This window comes from Schistocerca cancellata, chromosome 3 (genome assembly GCF_023864275.1).
Source record: "Schistocerca cancellata isolate TAMUIC-IGC-003103 chromosome 3, iqSchCanc2.1, whole genome shotgun sequence".
Taxonomy (NCBI): Eukaryota; Metazoa; Arthropoda; class Insecta; order Orthoptera; family Acrididae; genus Schistocerca; species Schistocerca cancellata.
The window spans coordinates 543808569-543833080 of NC_064628.1; the positions used below are offsets into that span (position 1 = coordinate 543808569).

Sequence of the window (24512 nt, forward strand, 5' to 3'; positions counted from 1 at the left end):
ACCACACATTTGGACGAAAAAGGCGATGAAAAGTAGATGCGGTCCCCTTGTAAATCCTTGTAATGAATGTCTGGCTAGATTAGCAGTCCAAACACAGCGCTGTCGCCGTACATGTATAAGATCAGTCGAGAACTAATACCGAAAGAGAGAAGACTGCAAGCAAGTAAGACTGGAGCACTGTATTGAGTGGCGCGGTTCGACAGTTTCAATTGAAAACACACGGGTGGGGGAAATCTGCAGCAACCATCACGGGGCTTCATACGATTCAGTCTCTGAATAGGTTAGTCTTCCAGCTTCACATTGAGGCAGAAAAATAATACAAAAAACACAGAAACCAGTAAAATTGTGATTAATGCCCTTATATTTCCGTTTTTTATTATATGCGTACTCTGCCTAACAAAAAAAGGAAGCATCCAGAGCATTTGATCAGATGTCACTGTACTTTCATACAAGTACGCACCATCGGCGGGTATGATTAGAGTTGTAATTCTCTGTGACGGACAGAACGGCCACCGGAATGGATTAGTGTTGTTTGGTTTTGTGTTATTACCACGCCTGGTAAGATATATAAGGGGCATGACCAGCGTTAGATGATGAGTGATCACAGTGAAAGAAACGGAGATGCCACGAACTCGTGTGAGACAGCGTCATCAGCACCTGACAGAGTTTGAGATGTGTCTCAAACTGGACGGCTGGTCAAATCGCGCAGTATGCAGATTTGTGGGGTATTTAGACGTGACAGTGGTCTGATGTAGGACTGTATGTGAATTTAAGAACAGAGGCGCTCGTGATCAACGTTGCAGTCGACCGTATCTGACCACCAAGCACATTGTAACACCTTCACATTTGCGCCTGCCATCCGAGAACAAGTAATGGACTTGAGAAAACATTCAGTGTCATCCTGAACCATTGGTCGGAGACTAGTAAATGCCTGGCTAGGGATTCACCATTCCATGCCTATGTTGCCGTTAACGCAACAACGTTTAGAGCGGTGCGCTGATCGAGAAGTATGGCATCGCAGGATGTTCAGCGATGAAACGCGGTTTTCCACTATCCCGGCCGACCATCATCGGAGAGTATAGCGGCTATGTAGGTAGAGGTCGCATTCTTTCAAAGTTTTGGAGAGGCCAAGGTATAGCTATTGGCCTCCTAGCGTGAGGAGCAACCAGACATGACCTCAGATCTCGGCTGGTAGTGATTGAGAGAAATCTGGCGGCACAACGGTGTGTCACGGCTACCCTGCGTCGTCAAGTGTTACCTCTCGTGGGACAGAATCGTGGTGTCATTTTTCAACATTGCAATGCCTGCGTGATTTTGAGGTACTCCCATGTTTAGCAAGATCTCCAGATCTTTCCCAGTGGAATATATGTGGATCCTACTCGACCTTTAAATCTGTCCCAGTCCATCCAAGATATGAAGCATCATCTGCAACACTTGTGGGCCAGCTTGCCTCAGGAGAGGATACAGCAGGTTTTTGAAGCCCTTTCCAACCGAATCGGTGCACGCATCCAGGCTAGAGGGAGTGCAACGTCGAACAGATAAGTGACCTCTTACTGCCCAGTTCTTTGTAAATTTTACTAGATTTTGTAACAACTGAAATGTGACCACATACTCTCTCAACCAGTGAACCTTCATTTTGTTTACCTTTCCTCTCCCCACCCCCATTTATAGGTATGTATCATATATGTTACTCTCATGGCTGGTTCGATCAGACGAGATTCTAAATACCATTCGGTAAATTTTGAATCACGTAACAGCGGAGTTACCAACCTCTCGGCGTGTGGGTCGAACACCCGCGCAGTTTGGTGTAACATTTCTCTAATGAATGGTACCTCGGCTGTTTGCTGTAGCTCCGCTGACGAAGTGTCAGGACGTGACCATGCACGCTTGTTTAAGCGCAGAAATCCTTCAGTGTAGTGTCCGCTTGTGCCGTCTGCAGAGCAGCGGGGAACTGTGGCTGCTTGCTAGCCACATTATCTCTGATGTCCTACCGATACTCCGAGTTTCCGTCCGAATAGCTAGTTAGTTTTATGTTCCACGGATCATTCGCACGATAAATCGAAATGATGTCCGACGAGTCATTTTGCATTCAAACTGCAAATTAATTTGTAAATATGGCTACACGCTGAGCATACAAGTTTTTTAATGATTATGTTTAAATAAACAGATCTGAGCTAGTAATTTCTGCCCACCACACTTCATAACTTAACAATAACAGAAATTTTTCTACGGAGTAGAAGGAGCTGTCAAGGAGAAACTTTCTCGTTTTTTTTTTTCAAATTTTACTTTGTTGTCTGTCAGATATATTATATCACTGAGTAAATGATCAAAAATTTTGGTAGCTGCATTTTGCACACTTTTTTGAGCTAAAAATAACCTTAATATGGAATGATGAATGACATTTCTTTCTTTTGATATCGTAATTATGAACATCATTGTTCCTTTTGAACTGCTGTGGATTTTTTACGACAAACTCGATAAGGGAATAATTATATTGTGAGGCAGTAGTAAAAATGTGATCCTGGGTGAGCGCCAGATAACATTCTTACAGCCCGTTTTTGAGTGATGAATATTTTATTTCTTAAAAAAGGATCACGCCAGAACATTATTCCATATGACATTATTGATGGAAATATGCAAAATATGTCTCTCCCCAAGATCTGCAATGATTTTAAGCGCAAATGTGGCGGAACTAAGTTGTTTTATGAGTCCCAAAATGTGCTGTTTCCAGTTTAATTAATTTTGAAGTTTCCATCCCATTTATTATTTCTTCAGCATATGTTACACTTATCATTGGTGTAGTACCCACAGATCTGCAGAACTGAATATGTGTGTCCTTTTAAAATTGAGAGTGAGACCATTAGCAGAAAACTAGTCAATGACACTTTTAAGAACCATTTCTTCTGTTGCTGTATGTATTCTTGGATTGATCACAGTACTAGTGTCATCTGCAAAAAGAAACAGTTCTGCTTGTTGCATATTAGACGAAAAATCATACATATATGAGGAACAATAGCGAACCTAAGATTGAGCCGTGGGGAATCCCATACATGATTTCTCCCTAGTCACGATACTACCGCCAGATTACATACTACTAAGTACAACTTTCTGCATTCTTTGGATTTGATATGATATTATCCAAGTTTGGCTACACCATAAATTCCATAAAACGTCTATTTGTCTGGGAGAATCTTGTGATTCACACAGTAAAATGCCTTAGATAGGTCGCAGAAAATACCGCCTGGCGCTATTTTGTTATTTAATGTTGTCGGGAACAAGGTGATCTACAAAACTACCATCCAATATCTGTGACAACTACTTGTTGTAGAGTCGTCCCCCTTGACTAACAGTATGGATACTTAAGACATTTATCATGCCAAACTCGACTTGTACTGTCCTAACATCCTGAAAGTTATGAATCAAGTCATTCGAACGGATGCAATATTTCCTGACTTCCAAAAAGTATTTGCCAAAGTGCTTCAGAAACGTTTGTTAGTGAAAGTAAGTTCAGACGGGGGTATCAAATGAAATGTCCGACTGGACTGAGGATTCCTTCTTGGTTAGGAGGACGCAACACGTTCTCTTTGATGGACAGTCATCGATAGATGTAGAATTAACTTCCATCCGTATTGTGACTTACGGTTGACGTTTTCCTGCTTCCACTGTATGGGGTATAAATATTCGATGTGGAGCCTCTTGAAATATCAGAAACTTCGGTCACTTTCGTTATAAAAGCACCATAAGAGCAACAGCAATTTGCCCAAGTTCGAATTGACTTAGCTCCGACATAATATACTCATAATTACTGACTACGACTGAGACGTTTAATTTATAGAGGACAATGCACAGGTGCCCTTCGTGGCCAAATACAACAGCGAAACCTGCAAGTTTGGCTAGCATCTGTAATTACGTTCAGGCATCCATTTTTTGATGTGTTTCCGTACTTTCGTCCAACTCCAATGTATTGCCATATATCAAGGGTCGATAGTGTAGATTTTGTTACATACTGTCGAGAGCTGTCTCGAAATCTACAAATTCCTGACACCAAACACCATAGGAGTAGTAAAATTTTTGAACTTTCCTGTACATGAGGAGAATGATACTGAGTAATTTACGGTAGAGCCTAATATTTTAATACTTTCGACAGCTCTGTCAAATCCTATTTGTCTATCGCTATTGTTTAGCATCAGTGACAATGATTAAGTGACGCTGGTATAAAAGGATTTCACAAAATCTCTCATGCATCATACCGGACAAGGCTACTTTAGGTGCTACCAAAATGCCTGTTGTTGCAAAGAAAAGAAAATTGGTAAAGGTGTCATTCCCGTTTAACATTGTCTTAATGTTCCTATCGCTATTAGATTTTAGCATATTTGACATGCCTGTTTTTGTTTTATATAGATACGACCACTTTTTCGTGAGATATGATGGTTTTCCTCACGCTCTGTGCAATCTGGCATTTAAATGTCATGCCTTCGTTTTTGCGCCATGCAGAGATAATGCACAGCATTCTTTTACTCCTTGTATATTATTTCATGCTTCTATTGTTTTATCGCTTCAATGTTTCCTACTGTATCTACTATCGATACTCGTTTTTCCGATCGTGTTTGATGATGATGATGATGATGTTTGGTTTGTGGGGCGCTCAACAGCGTGGTTATCAGCGCCCGTACAATTACCCAATCTTTGCTCAGTCCAATTGCGCCACTTTCCTGGATGATGATGAAATGATGAGGACAACACAAACACCCTGTCATCTCGAGGCAGGTGAAAATCCCTGACCCCGCCGGGAATCGAACCCGGAACCCCGTGCTCGGGAAGCGAGAACGCTACCGCGAGACCACGAGCGGCGGACGCCGATCGTGTTTGTTATTGTTTTCGAGCGTTAATGGTCGTACTTAATGAAGTTTGTTCTGAGTGAAGTACGTGTTGATTTGTCTTTTCTTTGGTTCCGCATGTTTTCATAAAAGTGCCGCGAATAAAAAAATCCTCGCCTAAATTAAAATTCAGAGGAAATAAATACGTAAGGGTGAATAAGGTTAGTGGGTCAAAGGACTCAAGAATGTTATACATAAAGAAAATCAACACATCAAGAAAGAAACTGCAGTGTCTTCAAGGCATTTCCTTCCTGTCAGCTTGTGGAGATTCGTTTGGAAATATTATTGTGAACCTTAGCATGCTCTTTGATTTCATTTCCAAAAATACTGTTTGCAGACTATGTGGTCGTGACGTATCTTTGGGTGAGAATCAGCGTCTTCGTAAAGGGATTGTGTCAAACCTGACATTGAGTTGTACAAAATGTGGTGCTGTTGCTACAACAATGACATCAAAAATGGCAAATAATAATTTATATGAGAACAACATAAGTCTATGGTCTCAGATCTATAGATAAAGGGATGGAGGCAGACAAGGTCTTAAGGGCATTACTTGACATTCCAAATCCTCCCGCAAAATTTATGACTTACAGTAATGTTATTGGTACTGCTGTTGCTGAAGTTTGTAACATCTCAGTGAAGGAAGCAGCTGAAGAAGCACTCAAGGAAAGTGATGACAGTGAAAGTGGTGATATTTGGGCATGTTTTGGTGGCAGCTGGCAGAAGCGTGGGCACACTTCACTAAATGGTGTCGTGACAGCTACATCATTTGATACCGCCAAGGTAACTGATGTAGAGATTCTAAGCAAGTACTGAAAAACTTGTGGCAGTGGAACTGAGAAAGAGCATGAACGTAACTGTCAGATGAATTATACTGGTACAAGTAGTGGGATGGAAATAGTAGAAGTTCTCAGGATTTGTAATCGTTCAGTGGCAAACAGAGGGGTGAGATACACACAGTATTTAGGGGACAGTGATAGCAAGGCTTATGACCAGGTATGTGCAGAACAATCCTATGGTCCTAATGTCACAAATTTCTAAATTAGAGTGCACTGGGCATGTCCAGATGAGAATTGGGTCCAGGTTGAGAAGATTATTGAAAGAAAAGTAAAAAATAGTACTGGAAGATGAATGATTATTATGGCTTGGCCATAAGAAGAAATGTAGGGAATTTAGAAAACATGAAAAAAGCCATATGGGCTATCTTTTTCCATAAGCTTTCCACAAATGAATATCCAGTGCACGGTCTTTGCCTGAATGATCTTGACACTTGGTGGAAGTGCCAGATATGACCACAAACATTCTTTACCGGCATCAGTAATGAATGAAATTAAACCCGCATTTAGAGACCTTGTTGAAGAAATGTCTTCATGAGAAAACCTAAAATTTAAATGAATGTGTGGATTCTATGTTATTTTATGCTTCAATGATGGTGTAATTAGAAAACTGGGTGTTTTGGAATTATCGGGCATAAAATCTAGAGGAAATACGGCAAAATCCTTGGTGCAAATAGATAAAGAGAGAATCTGCAAAGCAGATATTGCAGTTTATTAGAGTAGCGTAGTAAAGAGTTTTAGATCCAGAAATACACTCCTGGAAATTGAAATAAGAACACCGTGAATTCATTGTCCCAGGAAGGCAAAACTTTATTGACACATTCCTGGGGTCAGATACATCACATGATCACACTGACAGAACCACAGGCACATAGACACAGGCAACAGAGCATGCACAATGTCGGCACTAGTACAGTGTATATCCACCTTTCGCAGCAATGCAGGCTGCTATTCTCCCATGGAGACGATCGTAGAGATGCTGGATGTAGTCCTGTGGAACGGCTTGCCATGCCATTTCCATCTGGCGCCTCAGTTGGACCAGCGTTCGTGCTGGACGTGCAGACCGCGTGAGACGACGCTTCATCCAGTCCCAAACATGCTCAATGGGGGACAGATCCGGAGATCTTGCTGGCCAGGGTAGTTGACTTACACCTTATAGAGCACGTTGGGTGGCACGGGATACATGCGGACGTGCATTGTCCTGTTGGAACAGCAAGTTTCCTTGCCGGTCTAGGAATGGTAGAACGATGGGTTCGATGACGGTTTGGATGTACCGTGCACTATTCAGTGTCCCCTCGACGATCACCAGTGGTGTACAGCCAGTGTAGGAGATCGCTCCCCACTCCATGATGCCGGGTGTTGGCCCTGTGTGCCTCGGTCGTATGCAGTCCTGAATGTGGCGCTCACCTGCACGGCGCCAAACACGCATACGACCATCATTGGCACCAAGGCAGAAGCGACTCTCATCGCTGAAGACGACACGTCTCCATTCGTCCCTCCATTCACGCCTGTCGCGACACCACTGGAGGCGGGCTGCACGATGTTGGGGCGTGAGCGGAAGACGGCCTAACGGTGTGCGGGACCGTAGCCCAGCTTCATGGAGACGGTTGCGAATGGTCCTCGCCGATACCCCAGGAGCAACAGTGTCCCTAATTTGCTGGGAAGTGGCGGTGCGGTCCCCTACGGCACTGCGTAGGATCCTACGGTCTTGGCGTGCATCCGTGCGTCGCTGCGGTCCGGTCCCAGGTCGACGGGCACGTGCACCTTCCGCCGACCACTGGCGACAACATCGATGTACTGTGGAGACCTCACGCCCCACGTGTTGAGCAATTCGGCGGTACGTCCACCCGGCCTCCCGCATGCCCACTATGCGCCCTCGCTCAAAGTCCGTCAACTGCACATACGGTTCACGTCCACGCTGTCGCGGCATGCTACCAGTGTTAAAGACTGCGATGGAGCTCCGTATGCCACGGCAAACTGGCTGACACTGACGGCGGCGGTGCACAAATGCTGCGCAGCTAGCGCCATTCGACGGCCAACACCGCGGTTCCTGGTGTGTCCGCTGTGCCGTGCGTGTGATCATTGCTTGTACAGCCCTCTCGCAGTGTCCGGAGCAAGTATGGTGGGTCTAACACACCGGTGTCAATGTGTTCTTTTTTCCATTTCCAGGAGTGTATTTTCAGACTGAAATGCAGGTTCTTAATTTTTCCCTTAATTGCTGAGCCCATAGTAATAGCTAGTCTTCCTTCCATTCAGGAAATTTATGGCGCAAGCTATTCAACGATTTACAATTTTCTTAAATAATATTGAAAAGAAATATTGAAGAAACTGTTGCTAGGACCAGAGAGCTCTTTTTTCCCTCCAATGTCTGGTATAATCGCCGGCCGGTGTGGCCGTGCGGTTCTAAGCGCTTCAGTTTGGAACCGCGTGACGGCTACGGTCGCGGGTTCGAATCCTGCCTCGGGCATGGTTGTGTGTGATGTCCTTAGGTTAGTTAGGTTTAAGTAGTTCTAAGTTCTAGGGGACTGATGACCTCAGTTGTTAAGTCCCATAGTGCTCAGAGCCATTTGAACCATTTGTCTGGTATAGTCAGTCACAAGTGAGCTTAAGTTAAAAACGCTTCACCACCATTTCATTGTGCCACCAGGATATCTGCATGAGCATATGAGCCAGCGGCTGCATACATGGAATGACTGCAAAGGCTGTTAGGGTTCTGATGTATACTGTCATTGTTCGCAGCCCCTTATCATAAGCAGTAAGTTTTTTAAACTAGCTGTGGCACAATGATAGCTGATAACCGGGCACATGAGTTATAGCTCCTGAACTTTCTCAAGTCTCGTTACTCACGACATACAAAATAAAACAAGTGTAAGCTGTAAAGGAAGGCAGGTAGTTAACAATATCTACAATAACCACCAGAGAACAATAAGATGGGAAAAATATGAAAGAAGTGCTTGAATAAGAAAGGGTAGAAGTCAGGGATGCAGTCTTCGCCCCTACTATTCAATCTGCACATCGAAAAAGGAACCAGGTAAGTAAAAGAAAAGTACAGGAGTGGGGTTAAAATTCAAAGTGAAAGGATATCAATGAAAAGATTCGTTGGTAACGTCCCTATTGTCAGTGAGTGAAGAAGACTTGCAGGACATGTCAAATGGAATGAACGGTCTAATTACCACAACCTGCGGATTTAGAGACGAAAGTAACGAGGTGTCGTAAAAACGACATTAGTGATAAACTTAACAGCAAAATTGGGGACCGTGAAGTAAAAGAAGGATTTGTGCTGCCTTGTAAGCAAAATAACATATGATGGTCGAAGCAAGGAGGATTAAAGAAGTACATTACCACTAGCAGAAACCAAAAGAAGGCTAATAATATTAAACATTGGCCTTAATTTGAAGAAAAAGTTCTGATACCGCATATTTTGAGCATAGCCTGGTATGGAAATGAATAATGGACAATGAGAAAACCAGAAAAGAAGAGAATCGAAACGTTTGAGATATGGTGCTACAGAAAGATGGTGAAAATCAGGTGGACTGATAAGATATTTGGAGTGAGATGGTTCTCCGCAGAATGAAGAAAGAGAGGTACATTTGGAAAACATTGACAAGAAGAAGGAACAGGGTCATAGGATCGGTGTTAACACATCAAGAAATAACTTCCACGATTCTTGAGTCAGTTGTAGAAGGTAAAAGCTGTATGGGAAGACAGAAGTTGGAATGTATTCGAAGAATTAATTCAAGACATTGGGTGCAAGCGTTACTCTCAGACGAAGAGATTGATGCAGAAGAGGGATTCCTGCGTGCCGCATCAAGCTAATTAAAAGACTGATGATAAAAAAATTGGTATTGATGAGGTTCATTGTACCGGAACACGTAATGAACGGCCCTAACAACGCTCGTAAACTTAATCTGTCCGTATTCAGATAACGTTGCCTTTTCTTTGCAGTAATATACACGACCGCTCTCTACAACTTACAGCAGTGCAATTTTTAGGAGATGATAGAAGGAAGGAAGAAGGATCAGAGTTTACATCGGTCGACGACGATGTCAGTAGAAGATGGAGCACAAGCTCGGATTGTGGCATATCAAAGGAGTCACATCATCATTCACCTTAACCCTTTGAATCGTAACAAAATAAAAAAATTAATTAACAGTTTCCGAAAAACTGATATTTCTCTTCTTAGTAACGAGCGAATACAAGAAGAAACTGACAAAAAGTAAACAGTCAATTTTTTTAAAGAGGTCGTTTCACTTTGGTACATAATTTTAAAATTTTTCAAAAAATAACCTTTAATATCACAGCAAGCAACGAATACAAGAAGAAAATAGCAAAAAGTAAACAATCAATTCTTTTAAAGTTATGGTTATCCAACTGAACCACTGGGGCATACAGTTTTCAAACAGCCATCGTTTCATGAGGTGTATTTGAAAGCAATTTCGCATTTTTCCTAGACTCAGTCCCACATATCGAAATATCCACGAACTCATAAAGACTAAAGAAAACTAAAGTCCTAAATAACTAGTAAAAATGGGCCTAAAATTTAATAAATTTACATCAAAAGTATATACGCCCCAGCGGTCTCATTTCGAAACTTCTCATAATAGCAGTAGTGGAATCTCAAATTTACGTTACATTACGTTTAGATATACTTACATCCATTGTCAGTGATCTCAATATGATCATGATTCCTACAATGTACCTCCGTGTACCACTAGATGTCCCTGTCTTGCAGTAGCATCGGTAGTTTCATGCGAAAGGCATTGGTAGTTTTAAAAAAAAATAATAATCATAATAAAAAATATGAATATGAATGCCTAACAATGACCAATAAGATGGACAAAATAGAGGAACTTGGAAGTCGGACAGAAAAATAATGGGTGCAATACAAACTACAGATGGTTGAAAAATGAGAATTAATGAGGAGATACACAAAAATATAGAGAAAATATCAGAGGTAGTGGCTAAAAGAAGATTAATCTTTTTTGTACATCACTACCGAATGAATGAGAACAGGCTCACGAAACAAATAATCCTGTATTTCTGGAAGAAGAAATTGACAGTATCATGGATTTCAGAAATAAGGAAAGATCTAGACAGAAACAACATCAAAGAATCGGAAATAAGAGACAGGAATCTCCGTAAGAATAAAATATTAAATAAAGAAGGCTTTCAGTGTAGAAGAAATAAGAAATCGGGAACAACTTGGACAGAGGAAAGGAGAAGACAACTAGGAAAGAAGAGGAATTGAAGCTGTTGCGTGATCCTAGTAGCTTAATATGAAAATAAAAAATAAAAAAATTAAATGGTGGTTTCAGGCAGAAGTCACTGGCACTCAAAGGGTTAAGCGACTTACGGAAACGGCGGAAAATGTAAATGGTCTAACAGGGGCTAAGACCTCCATAATTCAGAATACAAGTCCAGTGTCTTACCACTAAGCCACTTGGCTCAGTAGTAACTGACAGATGTGGAAGCTACGTGAGTAGCAGATGCGAAGCAGATGTCCAACATCTGGACCGCATCAGCAGTCTTTCGCAAGTATCCATGCGTAATTTAAGATCCGACTTAACTGCCTAACAATATTTTACGAATATTGCAGCTGAAATGGCAAGAGAGAATGTACCGACGTTATTCCCAGACGGTATGTTTTCAGATGTCCAGCCGCCAATGACATTTGCATTTGAAGTACGTATTTGGATGACCTGAGTGAAGACACTCTCGTCAGTTCCTGTGAACACTCATGACATTTCGTGCAACTGTTTCAGCGTCACGATCGGCCTCATCTTAATGCGGCTGTTAGGCGCGTTAACATGGGGCTGGAGAAGGCACTGGTGGCAGAGGGCATGGGTCACATTGCAGTGGTGCCAGTTGAGTCTGTCAGTAGATCGGGTTTCTCTAGGCATGGCCTGTACCTCAGTAGGTATGGGAAGGGGAGGCTGGCAAAGCATATAGGTGACAGTGTAGTGGGAGGTGGAAGGATTACCCGTGGAAAAATTCCTGTAGTAGTTGGTGTTAGAGCTGCACCGTTTTTTAGATTGAAGTCAGCTGATAGGTAAACCTGCTTATCGGAAGTCCCTCTAACTAAGGAATCACCTTCAGAGGACGGCATGTTTCCAAGTAGAGAAGGAATTAGCATATTTCATCGAAATATAAGAGGTATAAGAGATAGAGTTAGTGAACTGCTGGCAGATGTTAACTCTAAAATTATTGGTATATCGGAGCACCACTTAAATAATTTGACAATTCAGAGGCTTCCTTTACCAGGACACAGATTATCCCACTGTTTTTCAAGGAGTTCTTTGCGGGGTGGGGAAGTGGCTATGTACGTAAAAAACAGTATTCCATTTGAGTCCATAGACCTATCACCCCACTGCACTGAACAGATATTTGAATGTCGTGCAGGGGTAGTTGAATTTAATGAAACTTAACTTCTAATTTTTATTGTTTATGGGTCGCCTAACTCTGACTTCAGAGCATTTGTGCTCAAGGTAGAGAGGGTTCTTGATTCACTTAATAAGAAAGTACCAGAAATTAGTTACATGTGGTCACTTCAATATTAATTTTGTACATGATTGTGTAAGAAAAAGGATGTTGGTAGATCTTCTAAATTCATATGATCTGATGCAGATAGTGTTTTTTCCAAGTAGGGTGCAGGGGAATAGTAGCAAAGCCATGGCAATATTTTTATTCATTGTTCATTACTAGATGGGCATTCTGATAGCAAAAGGGTGAATGGCCTTTCAGACCATGATGCACAACTTTTAACACTAAAAGGCTTTTATACTCAAACAAATGTCACATGTAATTACAAACTATGTAGGAAAGTTAATTCAGCGGCAATAGAGAGTTTTTTGAATCTCGTCAAGGAACAAGAGTGGCAGGATGTTTAAAGTGCCGATAACACACTTGACAAATATAATTCTTTCCTTAACACATTTCTCATGCTCTTTGAGAGTTGCTTTCCATTGGAACGTTCTAAACGGTTACCAGCAGTAAAAGGCAGCCTGGGTGGCTGACTAGTGGGATATGGACATCATGTAGAACAAAGCGGGAATTATATCAAAATGCAGTCACGATCAAGATACAGCTGCCCATTACAGACAGTATTGTAAGGTGCTTAAAAATGATATTAGGAAGGCAAAGAGTATGTGATGCGCTAATAGGATAGCTAATTCAGAGGGTAAAATTAAAACCATGTCGTCAGCTGTGAAGGAAGTGTCTGGTCAGTACCACAAGGTCGACGATATAAAGTCAGTTCGTAGTAAAAATAGTTCTGTTACTGATAAATCAGATGTATGTACAGTATTTAACAATCATTATCTGACCATTGCTGGTGAAGTAAATAAAAATTTAGTTTCTACAGGGAATTATATAACTCTCCTGGCAAAAGCCTTTCCGAGATTGATGTCTGAAATACTTCCCTGTGTTACAGGCAAGAGGGTGATGGGTGATGGGATAATTAAATCACTGAAGACTAAGGACCCTCATGTATATGATGGAGTGCCTAGCAGAATATTGCACATTTACATGTTAGCCCTGTACATAGCCATATTTATAATTTGGTCTGTTTCCTGTTTCCTGAACGATCAAAGTACTCAGTAGTAAAGCCGCTTTATAAAAAGGGAGAAAGGGATAATGTAGACAATTTTAGACCTATTTCTATCCCATCAGTGGTTGCTAAAGTTATTGAAAAGGCTGTGAGTGTAAGGATAATTAATAATTTTATATCACATAATTTGCTATCAAATGTGCAGTTCGGCTTTAGAAGTCGTTTAGCATCTGCAAATCTATATTATCTTTCCTCTGTAAGGAACTGAATGGGTTGTTCAAATGGTTCAAATGGTTCAAATGGCTCTGAGCACTATGGGACTCAACATCTTAGGTCAAGAGTCCCCTAGAACTTAGAACTACTTAAACCTAACTAACCTAAGGACATCACACACACCCATGCCCGAGGCAGGATTCGAACCTGCGACCGTAGCAGTCCCGCGGTTCGGACTGCAGCGCCAGAACCGCACGGCCACCGCGGCCGGCGGTTAAACGAAAGGTTTCGAAAGCTAGGCATATTTTTTGATTTAACTAAGGCGTTTGATTGTGCTGATCACAAAATATTGCTCCAGAAGTTGGAGCATTGTGGAATATGGGGAGTAGCTCACAATTGGTTCATCTCTTACTTTAGCAACAGACAGCAAAATGTCATTATTCACAGTGTTGAGAATGGCTGTGATGCGGGGTTTGAGTGGGTACGGTCAAATGGGAGGTGCCCCAGGGATCAGTGTTAGGGCCACTCTTGCTGCTTATTTGTATGAATGAAATGCCCTCTAATATTATGGGTAACTCTAAAATATTTCTGTTTGCTGATGATAGCAGCTTGATAGTAAAAGATGTTGTGTGCAACATTGGCCCGATTTCAAATTGTGCAGTTCATGACACAAGTTTATGACATGTAGAAAATAAACTAATGCTAAATCACAGTAAGATTTAGTTTTTACAGTTTCTAACACACAATTCAACAAAACCGGACGTTTTAATTTCACAGAATGGGCATATGATTAGTGAAACTGAACAGTTCAAATTTCTAGGTGTTCAAATAAATAGTAAACTGTTGTGGAAAGCCCACGTATGGGATTTTGTTCAGAGACTTAATGATGCAATTTTTACTATTCGAATTGTGTCTGAAGAAAGCGATCGTTCGACACCAAAATTAGTCTACTTTGCTTGTTTTCATACGCTTATGTCGTATGGTATTATATTTTGGGGTAGCTCTTCCATCCTAAAAGGATATTTTCGGCTCAGAAGCGAGCAGTTTGGGCAATGAGTGGTGTAAGTTCGCGAACCTCTTGTCGACCCCTGTTCACTAGTCAGGGTACTTTGACATTGTCCTCTCAATACACATATTCTTTACTGTCGTTTCTTGTTACCAAAATTATTTTATTCCCAAGAATAAGCAGCTTTCACACAGTTAACACTCGGCAGTAATGCAACCTGCATTTGGATTAGACTTCCTTAACTCTTGTGCAGAAAGGTGTGCAATATACTGCGGCATCCATTTTTAACAAGTTACCAAAAGAATTTAAAAATCTTAGCAGTAATCCACGCGCTTTCAGATAGAAACTGAAGAGTTTCCTCGTGAGTCACTCAGTCTATTCTGTTGAGAAGTTCCTTGACAAATTAAGCAGATCATAATGTTGACTGCGTTTACTTAAACTTATGGCTTGACTTTTCCTAAGTTCATAAACACTTTATTTTTATATGTTATTACTTTTGTGTTTTAATTTCATGTACTGACCGTTCCATGACCTGGAAGATTTGCTCCTCGGTTTGGTCCTACAACTTGACGCGTAAATAAATAAATAAAAATCACCCATAGCACATTGCTAAAAGGTGAACGGGCAATTCGTCGTAACGACGTAGCTACACCGGAACTCAGAAACACAGTCAAAGAGAAACTCTCTTAATTTAACTCGCTGGAACAGTGAGCTTTTCATCATCATTCCAGTACCGTTTGATTTTGGGGGTATCTGTAATAGTACAAGGACATTATCCTCGCAGTGGAGGAAACCATCAAAATCTAAGGAAACTTGTGTATTGCTAGGTAATATATATGGGGGCGAATAAAAAGTTTTTGGTCAAAGACGGTACAGTCGAGAATCGGTATCCTAATCAGGCAAAAACTACGTGAGCACTGAGGCAATATTTCCACCTACTCACAAAACATCGTATGCTCCTGCGTGCAGAAATCAGGAACTTCGTACTGCACATCCTCATCAGACAGGAATCGTTGACCTTTCAAGGCTTGTTTTAAGAGATCGATGGAGTGATAATCGAATGGGGAGAAATCAAGATTATAGGACGGGTGCTCGAGTGTCTCCCACTCGATTGGCGTAATTACAGAATTTGCGATATGGGGACATGCGTTATCATGAAGCAGCAGCATCCCCATTCCAAAACGGTGGTTTTCGGCAGACAACTTGCCCCATTCACATTCTTCATTCTACGAAGGATGTCTACCGGTGTTCGTCCTTCGGCAGCTAAGAAAAGCATGACAGCCGGCCGCAGTGGCCTAGCGGTTCTTGGTGCTTAAGTCTGGAACCGCGCGACGGCTACGGTCGCAGGTTCGAATCCTGCCTCGTTCATGGATGTGTGTGATCTCCTTAGGTTAGTTACGTTTAAGTAGTTCTAAGTTCTAGGGGACTGATGACCTCAGATGTTAAGTCCCATAGTGGTGAGATCCATTACAACCATTTGAAAAGCATGACAGCACGCTGGTCCCACCTGGACGCATCTGGTATTAACGTCGCCATAGTCTGCGTTTCTGTGTTTACGGCACGAGCGTGGGAAAGACACGAGTGCCACACTAATACCTTGCTTACATGTCGGTGCTTATATACCCGCATTGGGGTCGCCCTACGTTGCATATACGCTGCAGCAACGTCCTCAAACGGCAACTTTTTGATCGTCCATTATAGTAGAAATAAAAGTAGCGCAATAACTTCCTACTAGCCTCATGTAACATAGTCCTACCACCCAACGAATTATAAACTTTGTGTGAACTCCGAAATAAACTGATGAGCGAAAACGTTATGATCAGCCGGTTAATAGTGTGTCGGCCTACCGTTGGAACGCAGTACAGCAGCGATTCCACACGGCCTGGATTCTGATGGTTCTTGGTAGGTTTCCAGAGGTATATAGCGCCAAGTGTCTCCGCACAGCTCAAGTATTTCCCGTAATTTACTTGCCGGTGGCTGTGAAAGCGGATGTGGTGCCCGATAGCGTTACAGAAACGTTCCATCAGATCCATTTCCCGCGAAGTTGGCGGCCAAGTCGTCAGTTTGAGTTGACTAACATGATCCTCAAAGCACTGTAGCACTGCAGTACTGTGGTCTCGCGACATGGACAGTTATCACGCTGGATGATGTTATGACCGGCGAGGAACACACCAAGTATCAAGGGATACAGGTGGTCTGTAGTAGTGTTCACGTACACCACAGTTGTGATGGTGTCATCGATGAACACCATGTGAGGCCAGGTGAAAGTACCCCATAAAATATCTCAGCCTTCACTAATCTGCGTCTGTGGAGCGGGGCATGTTTCGAGGACCCTTTCGCCTGGATGATGGCGTGTTAATAATGGCCAGTCGCCGGTGCGCGGGAAACTTGAGAAGAAAGTAACTTTGGCATGATGTACGAGGGGCGTTTGAATGGTCTGTGCAAACTACTTACGTGTTTGGGGTAAACCTTTTTTATTTTTAAAACATAGTCTCCTTTTAGACTTATACACTTCGTCCATCGCTGTTCTAATTTGTTGATCCCTTCCGAATAACAGGAATTGTCCAAGTCTGCAAAATAGCTATTAGTTGCTGCAATCGCCTCCTCGTTTGAATACAATCTTTGTCCTGCCAGCCATTTTTCAAATTGGGGAACAAGTAGTAGTCCGAGGTAGCCAAGTCTGGAGAATAGGGGGGGATGTGAAACGAGTTCGAATCCTATTTTCATTAATTTTGCGACCACAACTGCTGAGGTGTGTGCTGGGGAATTGTAGTGATGGAAAAGGACTTTTTTGCGGTCGAATCGACGGCGTTTTTCTTGCAGCTCGGTTTTCAAACGGTCCAACAACGAAGAATAATATGCACCTGTAATAGTTTTACCCTTTTCCACATAGTCGATAAGGATTATCCCATGCGAATCCCGAAAGACAGTCGCCGTAACCTTTCCGTGCGAAGGAATGGGCTTCGCCTTTTTCGGTGCAGATTCTCCATTGATAACCCATTGTTTAGATTGTTCTTTGGTCTCAGGAGTACACTGTATGTGTATCATATTTGGTAGAAGTCGATCCAGGTTTAGAGGTTTAGGAGGAGATGCTGGAAATCTCCTCCCAAACCTGGGTCGACTTCTACCAAATATGATACACATGCTGCTTGCTATATGAGAATCAGCACTGTTAGAGTTATAACCTCCTAGCTCCGGTAGTACTGGCATGTCTTTCAGAGGCTACTCATTCGGATGCGTACGACTGAGCAGAGAGAAAGGGAGAGCAGATGGACTGTGAGAGAGAGGGGAGGAAGAGGTAGACAGAGGAAGTACCAGATGGTCAGAGAGAGGGGACAGGAAGAGTTTGGCAAGTAGGGGGTAAGGAGATGTGCAATATTATGGTCCAACACGTAGAGATACGAAGCTGTGGGGAAAATGTATTTGATAAATATCGGAATGGTGATTCATAGTGTAATACTTTCCATTTTCGTCAGTGTACATTACACGCCTTTAGTAACTATCTTCTGGTGACAAAGTTGATTCACACAGTAGACATATCATGGCAACGCAGAGCTGTAGTATTTACCACTCTTAAAATAAGATGGTAACGAAGCAAAGACTTTTTACTTTCACAAGTCGGCCTACTGGCTTAAGGGAGTGACTTTTAGAAACCACATAACAAATTAATCAGTCCAATGTCGTAGAGACCGGCCGGTGTGGCCGTGCGGTTAAAGGCGCTTCAGTCTGGAACCGCGTGACCGCTACGGTCGCAGGTTCGAATCCTGCCTCGGGCATGGATGTTTGTGATGTCCTTAGGTTAGTTAGGTCTAATTAGTTCTAAGTTCTAGGCGACTGATGACCTCAGAAGTAAAGTCGCATAGTGCTCAGAGCCATTTTGTCGTAGAGAGAAACTTTATTCACCAGTTTTTCAGAATTTGGAAGCGCTATCTGACGATAAGGCAGTTAAGTGAAGGCCATGTTTGCAAAGTAGACAGTTTCTGGTGTGGGTGACGATGAGAAGCAGTCCAGGCCTTCTTCATTGTGTGACAGCATACACAAATTGTTATTTTATTATTTTATTGTTACTGAAGACATGCTGAGCTCATTTCTTAGCATGGGCTGGAGGCACTTGCCTCGCTGGGACAGAAAGCAGTGCTCACCTCATTGAGTAGAGGATGTCCCCGTCCTGCGAGATGCGCAGCAGCTTGTTGGGCACGGTGATGGTGTGGACGTACGAGTTCTGGCCGTTGTAGAAGTAGGTGTCGGGCCGCCAGATGCGCTCCAGCATCTTGATGCTCAGACTCAGACTCTTGATGGGGCCCAGGAAACTGAGCCGTGAGTCGCGCCAGTATTGTCGGAAGTAGCAGTCCATAGAGTAGTCCTGCAAAACAGTCACCCAGAGCAAAGTACACCGCATTTTCCTGTCACTTCATTTGTTTTTTTTTTTTTTTTTCAATTCCAGCTGTTTTCTGGTAAAAATATGGAATACCCCCAGACTCAAAAGAAATCAGTTCTCTTATATACATATTTTCCCCTTTGTTTCACGGCTTCTGTTTTCCACAGTCGCAGTTATACAAGTGCTGTAGGTTAAATACCGTGTTTTATGACTGCAATGAAGTGTGATTAAGACCAAACACGTTTTATTTTATTTTAAAGCAGCGATCACCAACAATATAATTTTTCTCATAATTTTGGTTTGCTAGGATCATGAACAGTTCTTATGTTTTAACTTACTACTATAAACAGTATTAATTATTATCGTTACTCACGTTTTTTTGTTTCTTTCGCCATTCTTTCTGTTCTTCCACACATAAGTGGTAGATTTTACCACGTACCGTCTTCACTAACACTAATTATATTCATATTTTTGTGTTGTGAAGAACCAATGCAATTTCAACATTTTGTGCACTTTGTTTTGACGTGCGGAATGCGTTTTTCTCTTGTTTAGTATTGGTAGTAGTAAGAGTGTCTGCTATTGATCTGAGTGTGTGTCAGTGTTTACATTTGGTGTTTGTGAGTCTGTGTGTTTGTGTTTGTGTGTGTGTGTGTGTGTGTGTGTGTGTGTGTGTGTGTGTGTACAGATATTGATTAACATAACTCGTGCTATTTGGAACAGGTTCCTACCCCATAACGTAAAATTTTGTCTTTAGCGTTGAAATATTAACAACAGAATAAAAGAGTCTACTGAGAATGGTTGTCAGGACTTCAAATCATCCTTTGTTCAACATATGTGAGATATTACAAAACAGGCTTTAGTAAAATACAAGATTATAATTAGTTTTTGCAGTTTTAATAATTTCAAATTAAATGCACAATTCTTATTTAGAGTATATCTTGAAACTTATAGTAACATTACGAAAGGTTTAGGTTGTGATTCTGAAACTGTATTACTAGTTGCAATAAGTGTCTCTTTGTTTGATGTGCTGTTTCCGTGGTTTTATCAGCCTCTTACTGTGCAATTGATTTTTTAACTGCAAATTAATGTTTGAAACTATAACGTTATAATATTAATGAGTCATGATAGTACACGTTATGGCAAGGACGTGGTTTCGTTAATGGATTTCATTACTGTTCAAAATTATATACCATTGCTGCCTCAGTGAAGTGATGCATTTCATTTTCGAACTATTTCTACGTATTGTCATTTGAAGTGAGTTGTTAAAATTGTAGTGAAAATTTTGAAACTACCACAATTTGCGTGAGTGGAGATATGTTAACAGACAAAATAACTCTATGCTAGCACTCTTCTACAGGATGGGCGAAATAAAACAGGCTATGAAAATATTTCATGCACCTGAAGATACGTAACTCAATTTGCGTCATCTACGCCCATATTATGTGAGTTGGGATGCCTATTTTAAGGTGCGTGAAATATTTTCTAAACCTGTTTTATGCTGCCTATTTTGTATATTCACAACAATACCGTGTTTAAAATTCATTTCAAGACCATGACATTACAGGGAAGCGTATTACTACATATTTATATCAGTCTCTACCACATGAAATCCGATAACTTCTCCAAAATTTAGGTAACTCTTCCACCACCGAAATTGTTGCAACATCGTTGAAATCAGTAGGTGTAATTGTAATGAAACGTGATTAGTCTTACGATATTATTCCTCACGAATGGACTGTTTAATAACCATATTCCAAAAAGGAGAATCACAAGCTCTCCTTAGAGAACATACCACCTCGCTGACAAATATACCACCTGTTAAATGTTTCATTTCTCATTTTTATACTAAAATATATATTATCCTCGGGCTGAGGACTTTTCTAATTACATGTTATGGACACTGTGGTGTAACGGGCGACTAAGAAGTTACCCTTCCGAAGGCTTTGCTGCAGCGTATACGCAACATAGCACTACCCCGACGCCGGTATATAAGCACCGACATGCAGTCAAGGAATTAGTTTGGCATTTGTATCTTTCCGATGTGTGTGCGGTCAATTTGGAAACGAGAACTATGGCGACGTTATTACCACATGCCTCCAAACAGGACCAGTGTGCCGTTATTCTAATTTTGGCTGTCGAAGGACAGCCACTGGTAGACTTCCATCGGAGAACGAAGAATTGCGGCGTGCAGTTAAAGAGAAGCGTCCGGGAAACTGCGCCAAGGGGTGCTGCTGCTTCATGATAATGCTCATCCGCAAATCGCAAATGTAGTTACGCAGAAGTTACACCAACTCAAGTGGGAGATACCCGAGCATCCGACCTGATATCTCCCCATGCGATCATCACGCATTCCGTCCCCCAAAAAAAGTCTTCAAGGGTCCACGATTCCTGTTGGACGAGGATACGCAGCAAGCAGTTACGGACGTATTCACGCAGCAGGACAGGGTGCTTTACCAAACCAGCTGCGTCGGTGGGATGGTTGCCTGAATGCTCACAGTGATTTCGCCTTATCCGCGTGCCGATTATGGACTGTACGGCCTTATAAAGGATGATTTTTGATCGTCCCTTATATGACACATGTCTTGTGGTTCAATTACCAGTTTCGTGTCTTCAGACTTCTCATTATAGAAGTATGTCCTCGTATCTCGACCATATAGCGTCGTGAAATGTGTGTGGGCAGTGCTGCAGCAAAAGAAAGATATGCTAAAATAGTCTACTAAGTAGATGCCACTGAGTCTTACCATGTCCAACTCCGATATTGGTCCCATGCTTCGAATCAGCATGTTAGTCCTCACAATGGTTGGATGATCTGTAACACGTACAGGGACAATTAGCTAAGGTTACGATTACTATCTGTTTAGAATGTTATATAACGGAACTTAAACTAAATAAAGAACAGACACTGAGGCCTAGCCAAGCAATGTGTAAGTGAAGGAATGTTCTGATTGCTCTTCTGTATGTACTGGATCAAACACGTAGTTCATACGGCTTTCAATTCATATGCTGTAATGATGAATCGTTTATATTTGCATATCAAATTTTTGGGTTTCTCAAGGCTGAGTGAGAGATGGCAGTTAGATCAGAGCATTGCCTAGTTGTGATGTAATTTTGAGTTTTGGCTACTTACTTCATTCGTCTCTTTGTTTCTCTCTGGACTCAAGGTTATTCAAGGATCCCAGCAAAACATTTTCGTTCGCTGTGTTCTTCCGCTTGGATTCGCACACTTGCAGCTTCTGGTCTAATTTGAAGCAATACGCAAATGAACTCTAATTAGGTGCCATGCTGACTTAAGTTTTATTCTGTGGGCTTATCCACAGCGATAGTAAATCACCTTTGGATTTAGACCTCGCGATAATCAGTGAAGTGTCACGCTCCGCGACGCAGGAAAACAATGTCCAGGATATAACAAATTTATTGGACAAAAAATGTCTGCTTTGGTGGTACGGAAATAAAGGGCAAAATTACAGTTACAGGAGTAACACAATAGACACAAATCAACTGTGGATAACAATAAGGTCAGACTGATAACAAGCGCCGAGGACGCTGATCGGAGATTTAAGTTCACATAAAAATCACTGGCGGAATGTTCCGCTGGGAACTAAACACCGCCTAGAGCCAAGTCGGGAGTGAGTACTTGCTGAAAGCTAAGTTCGGCAATGATCACTGGCTGATTGTTAAATTCGTGGCCTGTAAGCCTGAGTCGGAAGATGAAGACTGTTTTGGTTTAGATTCAATAAGAGCACTTAGAGTCTAAGGCGGAAGGCCGGGAAGTCCGATTCAGAATAACTTAACTAATGATGAAGACACTGTGCTGCTGCAGGAGCTAACGTCTGGAAGAAGAAACGATGATGATTTCTGAAACGGCTTTGTCCCGACGATGGGCTTCGAGAACAATCCTGTTCGATGGGGCAAGTGGCGCCAGTTGCCCGGAGCAGGAGAGGCCCTCGAAAACTGACTGACTCGTGCTGTCCTGTCTCCGGCATATGTAGTTGCCTGCAGCGGAATGCTGTTGAAACTATTTCCCTGTCGAGTGGCCGTTCTCGATAGCTTCGTGTCGTACTAGCGTTGTGCAACGAGCAAGGGCAGTGGTGGCTGCCCGCGTGATAGAGATGCCCGAAAGGTTGCAGATGCGGTAGGCGAGAGCCTCCGAAATGGCAAACAGTGATCGGGATTAGCCATTTTTTACGTCGATCGGAGGGCACACCGCCAGAAAAGTGGCCGCGATTGACCCACAAAATCCAAGACCTTATGGTCAGGTAATATCGGGAGTTCTACTGCCACTGCTCGTAGCTGACATGCTGATTCCTCCTCAGCTCATACCCGATACATTGATTTCATCCCAAAGGACCTTTGTGATGAAACCTGAACTGTAGCCATCGTGGTGCGTTAGCAGATTGACTACTGAAACTAGAAAAAAATTCCCTGAGAATTCCAAGCATGGTGAGGAAGATTAGAAGCTCCTGATAAATTAACGGTGAGGGCAGGGGGCATATGCAGCAATAACGACTTTTCCTTCCTCTCAGCTGAGATATATTAGCCATAAGCAGCATTTCAATCGTAGTTTTCAAACACCGATAATTTATGTGGAATAATATTCATATAATTAACTCACTTTGAAATATTAAGTATTTTAAAGATTATGATTTACGAAAGTCAATAAGATTAAATTTCTGTACTAGCTTAAAAACTCTTACATCCGTGAGAGTTTAGGAAATTCCTGCAATTCCCTGAGATTTCCCTGATTTTTCCACGTAAAATATAATTCCATGAGAACTGGTTTTCCAGAAGAATTACCACCTTGATTAACAATATGGCTAATGCACATTTTCTTTAATAGAACTGTCTCAAACAAATCTGTCTTCCGTATATGAACTGTTCAACAATTTTTCTAGGAACTTTATGTCTCCTTTTTTAATACTGTTTGTTATTTAATTAATGTGCCGTACATGAACTATATCAGTTTCATTAGGGCAATAAATTTATTAAAGGAGTCGTTTTGGACTCTTTTATTCCGCAGTTTATGAACATTGTTCCTTCCTGTTGATCAGCATTTATTTGTTTAGTCAGGATACGCTGAAAGTAATTAATATAGTTATAAAAGTTGGTTACTAAATCCCATATTTTTCATAAAGACATAAATTCCTTGGATGGCAGGCTTTAGTGTGCCAGACGAGACTCAAGCCGTGGAAACTTTTTGTCCCTCTCTTCCGCTAAGGTCCAGGGAAGGTGGAGTACGAGGTGCATTCAAGTTCTAAGGCCTCCGACTGTTTTTCTAATTAACTACTCACACGAAATCGATGAAACTGGCGTTACTTCTCGACGTAATCGCCCTGCAGACGTACACATTTTTCACAACGCCGACGCCATGATTCCATGGCAGCGGCAAAGGCTTCTTTAGGAGTCTGTTTTGACCACTGGAAAATCGCTGAGGCAATAGCAGCACGGCTGGTGAATGTGCGGCCACTGAGAGTGTCTTTCATTGTTGGAAAAAGCCAAAAGTCACTAGGAGCCAGGTCAGGTGAGTAGGGAGCATGAGGAATCACTTCAAAGTTGTTACCACGAAGAAACTGTTGCGTAACGTTAGCTCGATGTGCGGGTGCGTTGTCTTGGTGAAACAGCACACGCGCAGCCCTTCCCGGACGTTTTTGTTGCAGTGCAG

General features: G+C 42.0%; 1 protein-coding gene across 1 annotated transcript in view; it reads right to left on the bottom strand.

The window, feature by feature from the left end:
* Positions 1-24512, bottom strand: part of LOC126175378 (gamma-aminobutyric acid receptor alpha-like) — a 205716-nt gene that overhangs the window by 62569 nt on the left and 118635 nt on the right. Inside the window, exons 2-3 of the mRNA XM_049922149.1 lie at positions 21595-21662; positions 18618-18838 (exon numbers count right to left, since the gene is read on the bottom strand). Of these exons, the coding sequence (XP_049778106.1) occupies positions 18618-18838; positions 21595-21636 (263 nt within the window). The 5' untranslated portion in view covers positions 21637-21662. The remainder of the gene's footprint in view (positions 1-18617; positions 18839-21594; positions 21663-24512) is intronic.